At 39.2% G+C, this 13,150-nt stretch overlaps 1 protein-coding gene across 3 annotated transcripts; it reads left to right on the top strand.

Annotated features, from left to right (window-relative positions):
• Positions 1–1,554: 1,554 nt before the first annotated feature.
• On the top strand, positions 1,555–10,248 carry CLK4 (CDC like kinase 4). 3 transcript variants are annotated; one of them, XM_008632616.2, is made up of 13 exons: positions 1,555–1,738; positions 2,351–2,508; positions 3,545–3,770; positions 4,943–5,033; positions 5,416–5,482; positions 6,739–6,855; positions 6,956–7,122; positions 7,260–7,354; positions 7,699–7,828; positions 8,153–8,235; positions 8,717–8,796; positions 9,723–9,810; positions 9,893–10,248. In XM_008632616.2, exons 1-13 carry the CDS (start codon positions 1,598–1,600, stop codon positions 10,028–10,030), a joined length of 1,581 nt encoding a protein of 526 aa, XP_008630838.2. In that variant the 5' UTR covers positions 1,555–1,597; the 3' UTR covers positions 10,031–10,248. The 3 variants fall into 3 exon arrangements, with proteins under 3 accessions (XP_008630838.2, XP_017588423.1, XP_017588424.1); XM_017732935.1 differs by lacking the exon at positions 4,943–5,033 and having other exon boundaries at positions 1,640–1,738; positions 9,893–10,062; XM_017732934.1 differs by lacking the exons at positions 3,545–3,770; positions 4,943–5,033 and having other exon boundaries at positions 1,601–1,738; positions 9,893–10,062.
• Positions 10,249–13,150: the final 2,902 nt, after the last annotated feature.

Below are 13,150 nucleotides of genomic sequence, written 5' to 3' on the forward strand. Positions count from 1 at the left end.
GGAGTGGGGGGGGGCGGGGGCGGGCGACGCTGGCCCCCCCCGACGCGGCCGTGCCTGGCGCCCGCCCAGGTGGCAGCGGGGACCGGCCCTTCCTCCCCCGCCGGCCCCGGAGGCCTCCCGGGGGAACGTGGTGTGGAAATGGGCTTGGTGCCCCATTTGGTGGGTGGCGGGTGTCCCCTCCAGGACCTGCGGTGTCGGACTTTGGCCATCCCAAAGGAGTAAGCCTTTGACCTCCTCGGCCTGCCAAGTTTTTGACGAGAGGCATTTAGAAATTGCTGTGTAGGCAGCTTACGGCAGGGCTTTCGTGGCCCTTATGTGTATGGATCTGTTCAAAAGGGGAACGGCTCCTGCTTGAGAAGCCGTATGGTAAAATGTGGGAGTGAAAACTGCCTGCGATATGGATTAGTTCCACATGCTACAGGAATGCATATGTTCGTGGCAGCTGTCAGTATTACATAAGTGAAGTTCTTCGGCGCATAAAATCAGAGGGAGAGCACAGTAGTCAAAAATCTTAAGGTGGCTCCTACCTTAAAATGGACTCAGACCGATTCTGGGCCTTTCCTCCTCATTTAAATTTACTTGGCTCCTTTAGGGACAGAATTTGCAATTTTTATCTTAATCTCACTAATGCTATGTGCGCTTGATTGTAGTTAAGCAGCAGTTAGTCTTCAACAAAGCATTTTCTCCAGTTTCCTGTGTCAAATATCCATCCTTCTGCTCCCAAGCTCTACTCTGCAGGACAGTTTAATAGTGATTTTATTTAGATAGTTGTTCATTACAGAGCCTTAGTCAGCCTGCCTTCTTCCAGGTGGGGAAAGAAAAACAAATTCCAAGCAACCATAAGTAGAAATTTCCATTCACCTATAACGGTGTGTGTGTAGCTCTACACCTCAAGAGTAAGTTAAACCTGAGTGTGCTTCAGAACCTGAGTTATGTAAGGTGAAAATAGAGGAAAATGGCTTTGGAGCTGTGTAAGAAGAGAGGAAATTAAAGCACGTAAATGAAACACCAAGTCGGTTTTAATTTTTCGGGTGTTTTTGTTTGTTGTTTACTACATTAGTATTTTTATTTTTTATTAGAATCTCACAAGTGAATACGATTTTGTGAATCATGACTCACCCAAAATGTATATAAGGCACTTATTTTGCACAGTTTGTCACTCTTTCTTGTCGTGGTTTTTGTATTTGTGTTTTAAAAACCAGTTTCCTTAAAAAACATTGTTGCTGCTGTCTGGGGGGGGGGGGGGGGGGTTTGGGTTTTTTTAATTACCAGCCTCTCACAGATCTTCTGAAAGTATTAGAAAAAATAGTTTTTTCAGAATAGCCTTATCATTTGCATGTTCTAGGAGTTTCCATCTTAATGCCTTCTCTTTGTATGAAGGCATTGTTCTCTGTAAATTTACACAGATTTGCACAATTTACACATGATTTACAGTCATGATTTTTCTACTCTCTTGCTTTCATTGTCTCTAAACTGCTTTTCTCACTGTCACTAGTTGCTGCAAAAACTTTTTATTATTTTGTATAAATTCATTCTTTGGAACATACTGGAATTGATATAGAAAGTTATTCTTACTTTCAAAAAACTCCTGCTGCAGATGAGTAAACAAATAACAGTTGGTTTTGTTACACTCTTTAATTCTACAGCCGTGTTTTACTTTGCCTTTTTTTTTTTTCAGTTGTGCATGTACCTGTTTGAACAAAGAATTCCTGCACCAAACATCCAGCAACAGAAGCTGGTGGGTTTTGTCTTTGGTAAATCAGCTGAACTGTAGAACATGCACAGTCCTGCATGCTAATAGGGTGCAAAAGTTGTGACTTGGCTCCAGGTGCTCCAAAGTTGTGTTAATCCATCAGAGTTCACAGTGGTTGTTGCTGAAAGTGACTGTTTCCTGGTGGTTTGTAAATAGTTTAGTGAGAGAAGTTTTTTGACTGATTGTACATGCTCGATTTTCATGTAGTAACTTTACAATACAGTAGGAAGACCTAAATCCAGGTTTTCTTGTTAGAGGATGTTTGGAGAGGAAGGTTTCTTCCAATAAAAGGCTCTTTAAGGAAACTATTCTGTTTAGTCACTTGAGAGTTTGTTTAAAACAGCCTTTAATGACATGTTTGAAGCTATTAAATGGAGATGAGTTGGCCTATTTAATCGTGATTTGTGTTTCATAACAGCGTTAGTGTTGGGATGAGGGAGCTGTGCCTGCTTGCCAAACTGAAATAATGGGGGGAGGGAGCTGAGGAAAAATGAGTTCTTAGTTCTGTCATACTTGATCAAACTACCATTGCTAACTTGCACCTACCTGTGTGTTTGTTGATTTTTAAAAAATTATTATTATTATTATGTTTTCCAGTGGGAAATGAGGCATTCAAAGCAATCTCATTGTCCTGAGTGGGATGACAGAAGGAGCTGGGATCAAAGGAAGCACAGTAGCAGCCGCAAACGCAGAAGGAGGTCCCACAGCAGTGGCCAAGAGAGCAAGCACTATAAACCCAGTCGCATTTCAGAAAGGTATAAGACTCTGAACTGAGTAGTGCAAATGTTTCTTACTGTATCAAAAGTAAATGTGTTTTCAGGGTAGGAGTTTTTGAATGCCCAGAGTTGTCAGTTCCTTATGGTTTGGCTCACTTAAGCCTAATAGGTAGTTGTTAACACCGCACCTGAACCATTAAATAGAAATTCTTCAATGAAAACAAGTAAATGTTACTAGTTTGTCTCACTGGTGTCAGTTAAATTTTGGTATTGAATACAATCAATATTAAATTTCAACTAAAAAGAATGCCTTTTGATTTAATGTGAACAAAAGGAGGAGAAGGTTTGTTTAATCATTTAATACAATGGTAAGTATGAATTTCTCTTTAATAATCTGGGACTGGTTTGTGTTTTCCCTCACACTGCTTTCAGTGGAAAGATGTGTTTTTCTGTTTTGTGTTGGTTTTTTTTCCCTTGAGAAGATCCAGTGGAATTCTTTTAAGAGCTTACACTCATGCTTATAAGATGCTGGAAGGAGTAGGTGTACAGCAGTAAGGGAATTCTGTGCCTCAGCAGCTTTCTTAATGGTCTGTTTTCTGTGCAAAAGATCCTTGTTCCATATGATCTCTGAGTTTTTAATGTTCGTTGCAGAGCACTTAGAATGATGGTACTTCTCTCAGTCTCTAGGTTTTATTTAACACCTGGAGCTTTAAAAGCATAGAAGGGATGATTTCTGTATTGAAAGTGGTTTATCATGTGTCTTTTAAGGTTGTAATGAAGTTTCTCAGTATATTTTAGGAAGTGTTTCTCCTTTTTAAGTCTGAATTTCTTACTATGCAAACTGTGGACAGATCATACATTGTTCATGTGGATGGCTGCCATGTATTTGAGACTGACAATGTTGTTAAATCCCTAATAAAGTAACATCAAAAGCTCCACTATTTTTGGGGAGGGATTCAATTAAAAAACATTTTTGCTGTAAAGACAGATACTGTGTAACTCAGCTCAGGTCACTTATCTTGTTGGAACCTCAAGTTTTTGAAGTGGAGAACATTCACTTAAAATATATTTTCAGTCATTATTTGGACGATAGAGCCATAAATGAAAGAGACCATCATGACCGGAGATATGTTGAGGAATACAGAAATGACTTCTGTGAAGTGTATGACCACAGGCATTATCACAGAGACTATGAAAAGAGTCACCATCATCACTATAGCAAATCCTCTGGTCGGAGCAGGAAAAGTAGTCATAAAAGGAAGCATAAGAGACATCATTGCTCCAGTCACCAATCGCATTCGGTATGAGTAATTTTTAACTTTATTATTAATGAATTAGTGGTAATAGACTTCTTAAATGACTGCTAGAGCTGCAATTCCTGATCCACGGTACTTTAAGAACTACATTATTAAAAAAGGATTTGTGTTTATTTGAGTCCATTTGTGGAGCATGTGAATATGTTGTTAGTTGAGATTCTCGGATCAGTGTCGGGTGGGGGGGGGGATTATCATCAGTACAGTTGTACACTGGGAATGTAGGAGGTTGGTAGTCAAAATCACTGGGATTGATCTGAAAAATGTTGTCTTGAAATTAAAGACAGGTAGCTATCCTGTTTTAAAGTACAGTTGTCACTTAGCTTTGCAGCATAGTGAACTGTGTTTTTTCAGGTAGATTGTGGATGCCATCCATCCTATTGCTGAAAGTAATTGAGATGACATGCCTTTTTAACATGAATTGAAAGTATGAATGTGCATGTCTGGTAAATTGATATGAACAATTCTGCACCTAATTTCAGAAGCTTTGATAAGCTCTGTGCCTAGCTAATGGCATCTAATGTCTTAGTGAGATGGGATAAGTTTGCTGCTTCCCTTTTGAAGGTGTGCTCCCTGAATTTCGCATGGTTGTTGTGATGCCCACTGATGCATCTACAGCTCCAGGTGTTTTATACCACTTTCCTGCAGTAGAAACAGCAAGGTGTATTAGATTATATAATGCAAATTAAGGACTTCAGAGTAGTTTTTCTTCTCTCTCTAAACGTGGGGGAAGTAAAAGTGTTTACATGAGTGGATGTTTTAAGAATAGAAACATTTCACCTGACTGAGCGCTTAGGTATGTAAATAAATGCTGTTTTTTGCTATTTGCTAGCAAATTATTAGAAATAGCAGTGTTGCAGTCTTAATCTGTCTTCAATTAAGCCACTGTTTGAGAGACAAAATTGTGTTGTTTTTTTTCTGTTGCTTGTATCACTTTAAGTATTTATCTGAAAATCTGTTCCTTGCCATGTTTTTCTTCTGTAACATAAACTGTGCCCTGTGAATTTCTGGGGACTGAATTTGAAATTGCTCCTGCCAACTGTTCGTGGCCTGGTGTGTAACTGAATGCCTGAATATCTCCCCGCTGAATGAATTGCGTATTCTGCCCTGAATTCACTCTGATATATTGATTGGCTGGACGATCTTGGTGCCGTTTCCAGAAGAGTCACCGAAGGAAAAGATCCAGGAGTGTAGAGGATGATGAGGAGGGTCACCTGATCTGTGAAAGTGGAGACGTTCTAAGAGCAAGATGTATAGAATATTTTTCAACACTTTTAAAAAACTTTTCAGAAAAAAATCTGTTTAGAATAGTATGTCAGAGGAGGGGGGCTAAAGAAATCTCATTGCTCTTTTTGTTCTGTTTTTTTTTGTGCTTTTTTGTTTTTTTGCATATCTTCTTTTCTGTAGAGTTTAAATACTGTGTTCAAAAAGTTCCAATTAGTAAATGAGATTAGAACAAGAGATAGTTTTTTGGCTAACTGTTTTCATGACTCCTGTCCAATAAAATAATGCATTCTGATGCTGAAATTTAAAGTAATTATGCTTTTGTAATGGCACATTTTTAAATCTACATTAATATGTTCATTCTCCTTTAAGTAGTTGTATAATTCTAACTTATCTTTGTTCTTTTTAGATGAAATTGTTGCGACTTTAGGAGAAGGAGCTTTTGGAAAAGTAGTGGAGTGCATAGATCATGATATGTAAGTGTTGGGTTATCTTTATCAGTCGATCTCATGATAAAAGATACTTAGAAATTAAAGCTCAAGGACATTTTATTTAAAAGAAAGTTGCAGTTTAAATGCCCTTTTTAATGATAGAGAGCTCTGGTTTATTTAATTACATTTCTCTGGTTTTTGCAAGTGCTGCTGCTGTAACTGGAGAATGTGAAAGCAGCTAAAGAGTGCAGAATTCGTTTGGGAGACTTTTAGAAGATGATGCAGTGAGATACTGAGAAAGTAGTTTTGACTCTTAGTGAAAGCAATTTCTGGAAAGCAGTTGCTTGGAATTGGTTGAGCTGTAAATTGCTTTCCTCAGTTCTCATAAACAAAATTATCCTTTAAAGTTTTTTTTGAATCAACAGTAATCTAGTATCCAGTACTTTCTTAATGGAATGATTACTTCCATGTGATGATACGTCTGGTGAAGAAGAAACTTACTGTATTTCCACTACCTTCTGTATGCTCTAACAGTTGTTAGAACACAGACTATTTTAACTGTATGTTTTATATCAGCAGTTCTATGACATGGTTTTAGTATATTTTCCTCTACCTTTGGTTTGTTTGTTCTGTCATTTCATAAGTTAAGTCTGTTCTGGATTTTGGGATTGCGTTGTGAGGGCAGAGAGTGTTCTGAAATTGTTAGAATTGGAAGAGCTCTACAGAGACATAAATTGTCTGAGAGCAGATGTGACAGAAGGATCTGTGTGTCTGTGTTCCATTTAAGAAACAGCCTTACAGTGAATGCATGCAGACACTCAGTGCAGAGCAGTTCTCACTGGTATAAAATGCTCATAATCCAAACTTCAGAAATTACTCAATTCCTGTGATTCCGTAAGAGCACTGGAGAAGAGCCAGGACAAGTTGTGCAAGTTGCAGGAAAAAAAAACCTATCAAATTTTTGCCGTGTTTTTGTTCAAATGAGAGCTTTGTTAATTTTTAATCATTCTGCTGCTGGATTCTCAATGTTTATTCTACTTTAGATGAGATAATAACACTGAGAAGTCATTAATGAAGCATATACTATAAGTACTTGAGAAAGGAAAGATCAGGATTACTTCTTTTTTTATAAAAACTGTTCTGGTTGAGTGCAGCATGCTTAAATCAATTCCCCTAATCCAACTCATAATTTTCCATGACCTTTAATCTTCCTGTGTTTCCTTTATTAAAATCAAGCTGCTTTGGTGTTGTGGGTATTTAACAATAATTGATCCAGTTTGCTGTCCTTTACTTTCTTCAAGGAGAGGAATGCATGTAGCAGTTAAAATAGTGAAAAATGTTGGTCGATACCGGGAGGCTGCCCGTTCAGAAATACAGGTGTTGGAACACTTGAACAACATGGATCCAAGCAGCAATTTGTAAGTATGAAATTTGAGTAGTCAGCATACCAAGGATTTGAGGAAAGTAATTATTGAATAGATTTTCATCTGTTTTCTTTTTCTTGTTTTCTGTTTTAAGCCGCTGTGTCCAGATGCTGGAGTGGTTTGATCACCATGGCCATGTTTGTATTGTTTTTGAGCTACTGGGACTTAGTACTTATGACTTTATTAAGGAAAACAGCTTTCTGCCATTTCATATTAATGACATTAGGAACATGGCTTATCAAATTTGCCAGTCTATAAACTGTAAGTAAATGTCAATAGTTCTTTTATCAATTAAAAGATTGATAAAGATTTTAAACAATCTTTATGGTTGTGGTTTTGTTTTTCCTGTAGGAATTCTATGTGTAAATTATGGAATAATTTTTTCTTTTTCCTTGTAGTTCTACACCATAATAAACTAACTCACACAGATTTAAAGCCTGAAAATATCTTGTTTGTGGAGTCTGATTACATAGTGAAGTACAATGCCAAAATGGTAAGTTTGTTCTTTGTTTCTCCCAACTTGAATTGCACCACTTCTGTCTTCACTGGAGCTTCTCTTAAAAAAAAAACAGAGACAAGTAACTGAAGTTAACGTAAGGTTAACAGAAGAGGAAGAGAGCTCAGAATGGTGTTTACTCAGCTGTTTTGGGTATTGAGATTGTCACTTTGTTACCTGCTCTTCTTTCTTGAAGCATCGAGCTGAATAGGAATTAAAGTATTTGGAGGAAGTGTTTTGTTACACATTTTATGCTAGCTGGTACTTTGAAGATAATGTGATAATGCCTTTTGCCTAAGCATGCTTTTAAAAAGTATTAACAGCATTTTGATTTCTTGCAGAAGCGAGATGAACGCACTTTAAAAAACACAGACATCAAAGTTGTTGATTTTGGAAGTGCAACTTTTGATGATGAGCATCACAGCACATTAGTGTCTACAAGACATTACAGAGCTCCTGAGGTTATTTTAGGTCAGTAAAGACTTTTAAACATTCTGGAAGTTAATTGCAGTTCATTCAAATGTCTTTACTTCATAAACTGGAGTAGTTGACTGTTTATCAGAACCATGAGCATCTCTCAGATGGTGGTGGCGAAATTCTTAAGAGTAAACAGTAAAAGAAATACTCTAAAAACAGAAGTCCAAACATTGCCTTCCCTCTCTCACCCCAGGGTTTGAGGAGGGCGTGGGGGGTAAGTTGGGCATCAGTAAATGTGTGGAAACTGGGCATGTACTTTGTGGGTTACAGATTTTGAGAATATATTAAAAAGTAAAACAAACTTTGCCTATTTTGCAGCATTGGGATGGTCTCAGCCGTGTGATGTGTGGAGTATTGGTTGTATTCTGATTGAGTATTACCTGGGATTTACAGTGTTTCAGGTGTGTACCTAAGCTTAAATAGAATGTGTTTGTTACAGACTGATTTTAATCTTCTAATGACATACACCTAACTATGTAAAAGGCATAACCTCATGGGCTTTTTAAGGATTATATAGATGAGATTGTCAAGCCAACATCCATACAGGAAAATGTTACGTCTTGGGTATCTTCTTCAGAGTATCTAAGATTACCTTTTCTGGCATTTTGAGTGAAGCCACCTGTCACGATACTGCCGGAATTAAGAGTAAAGAAAACACTTGTACGATATTTGGTTTATGAACTGTTGTTCAAGGGTCATTGTAACTGTGGAAAATGTTGTATAATCTGCATTGCATAATCTGTTTTTAATAATTGAAGGTGGCAGTGTTTAAAGATACTGTAACAGTGCTCTGGCAAGATCTTGTTTGCAGTTTGAGTGTTGTTACCAAGTAGCTCAGAGGAGAAAAATGTGCTAAGTGCTTTCATTGCTTTTTCCACACAGACTCATGATAGTAAAGAACACCTGGCAATGATGGAAAGAATACTGGGGCCTCTGCCCACTCACATGATCAAGAAATCCAGGTATGTTCATCATAGAAGTGATAAGTTGCCTTATATTTTCTATTACAAGAGAAATTGCAAAGTTGCCATTTTAAGCTATGAACTGCTGCAGATCAACAGAGACTCATGGGCTTTTTGTTACCTTAAGTAGTTGACATTAGTCCCCTTCCGATTTTAGTATGAATTGTCAGCCTCTTGAACTTGAGTATGAATGTTTCTAAGTCTTTAAAGCTAAGTTTGGTGTGGTCACCAGAACAGTATTAGACATCAATTTTTCTTTAAATTCTAAATATAAAGAACATGATGTCATCACAATAATTATATTGAGAGGAAGAAGAGGGTCCTTGCTAATACAGCTGTCATCCTCTTGCAGTGCCCCTCCGTATCCCTCAGACATGTGCTTCAGTGATCTTTCTCTCTTCCTCAAAGATAACTACATGCAGCAGGAGTTTCTCACTTTCATTGCAAGGAGAAACAGCCAGCACAGGGTTCTCCCCTGACCCCTATGTCTAAGATTTAGTGGTCCTGGGATTTGATGGTCCATTTTCTTTCGTTACATAAGCTGTCCTCTTGCCAGCTCTTGTAGATAATTCTGTAACTCAAATTACAGTAGAATAATTCTGGGTTGGGTAATGGATATTGTTTGTTACAGTTGTCCAGTTGATTATAGTACATTTTGAAAAACAGGGAAAAGCTTGGAAAGCAGCAATTGCAATAGATTGAAGTAATACTCAAAAAATAAAATGTTACTGTTTTCTAATGATTGTGGCAGCAGTAATAAAAAAAGGAGCAGATCTCTGTGAATAAATATGCACTTAAAAAAGTGTTAGCTCCCAAATGCAGAGATACATGCAGGAACACTTAATGGTGTTTTAAAACCTCTTGGGAAAGCATCTGCTTGCCGTGTGCACTGACACCATCTTACTGTTATTTCCCTTGTCATGCAGAAAACATTATTTTCACCATGACCAGTTGGACTGGGATGAGCACAGCTCTGCAGGCCGGTATGTCAGGAGACGCTGTAAGCCTCTAAAGGTAGGAGACGGCATTTTTATTGCTCTGTTAGACTGCAGTTGTGAAAGCTCTCTCTAAAATACCTCCTGCTTTTTTCTTTCAGGAATTCATGCATTGCCAAGACACAGATCATCAAAGTCTGTTTGACCTTGTTCGCAGAATGCTGGAATATGACCCAGCCAAAAGAATTACTCTTGATGAAGCCTTGCAGCATCCTTTTTTTGATCCATTAAATAAATAAATTCAAAGATCTTCTATGCTTCTTCAAGGAGATTTCCTAGACTGTGTCAGTCAGTCAGCAGAGGTTGCATGAAACTTTTGTAAGCTTTAAATTATTTTGTACAGTTAAGTCTGTAAATAATTACATATGTTTTGTATAACTGTTACGTTTACCTTGTTGAGCAGTTGTAGTCTTATGGGTATCAAAGTGAAAAATAAAAGTAATTTTCATTTTTGAAAGCCTGTACCACTCTCCTTTTACAGGTATTGAACGCTTAGACTGTAGGTGAGGAGTCTGGGCTAGCTGAAGGAGTTGTGGAAACATTCCCCAAAAAATGGTTCCTTTTATTAGTCATGAAGAAAAGATCCACCTAGTTATGCTGTATATAACAGCTTGATGGCATTCTGAAGCATGGTTGGAAACAGTGTCTATCCTAAGTAGGTAGCTTTTGTGAGTTGCCTTTTTCTCAGATTTTCTGTTATGCACTGTGCGTTGCTCCCCAGTCAGCTAATTAGCCCTTGGAAACTTGTCTGGTGCTTTCAGAGTTGAGTATTCGTAGCTAATCTTTTTAGTTAAGGTCTGAAAAGTAGCATTTCCTACTTTCAATATTGTTTCTAGTCATTAAAGATGAGCATTTTTGTGATAAGTTTTTAGACTGTACTACTACACAGAAACACAGCATACCACAGAATTGTGGCATATTTAAGCTCTTGCAGTAATGAGATCATTCTGAACTCTTCAATGTGTATTTCTATGGAGCTTGATTTGTAGTTGCTGGTAGAAATGCTGGCATTGAGACTATGCAGGATGGAGGTGGCTGGGTTCTCCATTGCGACTCGTGAACTCGGGTACTGGGCTGAGAAGGAAATGGTACAACTTGCCAAGGCCCATTAATGTCCTTTGGAAGTTTTGGGGTTTCCATGTCTAAGTTGATGATCTTTTGTTCTTACTCCAACTCTTAATCCATTTGACACCACATGGGTGACTTGCTGAGCAGTAGGAAGGGAGCCTTCCATGGAAGGGTTTGTCCTGGCTGCAGTAAGCAAGTTTGGGCCATTTATTTCAATCTTGACTTTACTGCATGAGCCTTTATTCAAAGGAAGGAAACAAAATTGTTTCAGCTCCACAGGAGCCCAACTTCAGGTTTTGTGCTTGCTGAGTTAGTCCTAATGCACAGTAAGATTTTAAACTGATGTCCTTGTTCCACTGATACGGAGGAGGCTTCATTTGCAAGAGGCTCCAGACGTGCATATCTCTGAGCTGAGGGTAGAATAGAGCTGGGACAGGCTTTGAAAGCTTATCTTCTGTTACCAGTGCCACCTCCTGGGCTTGATTACAGTTCATCATAGCCACCTCCTGTCCTTGGATGTTGGTGTTGATGACATTATTTCTGCTCTGCATGACAGAAAATGTAACAGTCTGTGCCATGCAGGTCAGCTCGGTAGGGCTGAGCAGGGCAAAAGTAAATTCCTTCTCTTCCCACAGAGCTTTCCATCCCACAGTTTCAGAGGCAAAGCAAGGACTTGGCTGAGTGTATCAGCTAAGCAATGCAAATCAAAGGCAGATGGGGGGAGAAAAGTTTATATGCTGCTATAACAATAAAACTGTAACTATAAAACAGTTCTGTAGAAATTAGGGAAAGATGGTGTGCTCTTGCTTACAATCTAGCTGTTGATGTAGGTACTGACATCCATTGTGCTTGGTAAAGGAGGTACAGTTTAGCCCTACTTTCCTCCTTCCAGTAAATTTAAAAGTTCTGTCAGGATTAATGTGGCATCTGCAGCAAGGTGCCAAGTGCTTTTGCAGGCCTTATAGCATCTGCACCGGTGTTGGTTTGCACGCACATGAGCCCGAGGCCCCTGGGCTCCCCAGGGAAGCTGTGTGGGGCTCTGAGCAGCACCCTGGGGTGGGGGTCTGGTGCTGCAGGGCACTGCCCTCAGTGATTCTGTCTTTAGTAGGGGATGGATTTTTATGTGCACACACCACTACCTCCCGTTGTCATCTTCATACTTGAAATTTGTAATGTTTATGTGTTTAGATCAAGCTATAGCTGTTAAATAACTAGAAGAGTATTCACACCTATTTCTGCACAGATTTTCAGCTATTGTACCTTCAAAATACGCTCTGTGACTGGCTCATCATTTCCATAATGAGCCAGTCGCACTTTTTACTAGGTAAGACAGAATAAAGCTGTCTTTTAAGTGAACAGACCAGGTTTCATCACTGAAGTTCAAAGAGGGATCGATGGGAGGGAAGAATTGAGCTTGGGACTAAACTGCATGAGAGAGGGGTTTGGACTTCTGCAGCAGGACTGGTCAGTCCTGCCTGTTCCTTCACTGTCTGGATGTCAGGGTTGCCAGGAGGGCTCAGGTCACACAGGACAAGGATGCTTTGCACCTGAGCATCTCCCCCAAAATGATGGCACTGTGTGTATTCTGCTGCTTTCATGGAGCTTGCAAGGAAAGTTTTGGCAAGCTCCTACAAAGGAGAGAGGGAAAAGGAGGTACGAAGAGGGTCTCACAGAAACTGGGAGTTTTCTTTTTGTCTTCAGGCTATGCAAGAGAGCAGGAACTGGTTGTCAGCAAATGCTATGGATTTGCCTGGTTTAACTGCTTTGGAAATAGTAGCTACAGGAAGCCTGTGTCTATCCACTGCAGCTGTGTCCCTGTGCGCATGTGTGTGTTTTATTAACAAACTTAATTAGAATCTGACATTGGTAATGTTACTTACCATTATAGCATTTCCTAACCCTGTCCTAGGCTTCAATCATCTATTCTAGAAATAAGAATTACTCCTCGAAGGGCAAGTGTCTGTGTCCAGGAGGCAAAGGATACACTGGAATTTGTGTGCTATGTGCTTAGAATCTAGACAGGCATTAAGTTGCAGGAGGATGCTTTCTAGGTAAGTTAACAGTTGTGATGCTCTGTGTAACAACAAGGAAAAGGCAAGACAGAATAGGTGGATGCTCGGTGCTTATCTGTGAGTACAGTTTTTTTTCGTTCAAGGGCTCACCGAAGTGGCTGGAGCACTTCAGTGAGATAACAGTGAGTTACAGTGCGTGGTGGGGTTCCAGGTACGGTCTCTTCTCTAAAACAGGTCGCGGTCCAGCCGGGCTGTAGGGCAGAAGGTACAAAACCCCCG

The sequence above is a fragment of the Corvus brachyrhynchos genome, unplaced genomic scaffold (assembly GCF_000691975.1).
Source record: "Corvus brachyrhynchos isolate BGI_N302 unplaced genomic scaffold, ASM69197v1 scaffold54, whole genome shotgun sequence".
Lineage (NCBI taxonomy): Eukaryota > Metazoa > Chordata > Aves > Passeriformes > Corvidae > Corvus > Corvus brachyrhynchos.

Excerpts from the sequence above, each read along its gene's own strand:
- CLK4 (XM_008632616.2), top strand. The coding sequence starts at position 1,598 with ATGAGTAAACAAATAACAGTTGGTTTTGTTACACTCTTTAATTCTACA. Across the intron at positions 7,355-7,698 it reads TGAAGTACAATGCCAAAATG|AAGCGAGATGAACGCACTTT; the intron begins GTAAGTTTGTTC and ends GATTTCTTGCAG. Across the intron at positions 8,236-8,716 it reads TGGGATTTACAGTGTTTCAG|ACTCATGATAGTAAAGAACA; the intron begins GTGTGTACCTAA and ends TTTTCCACACAG.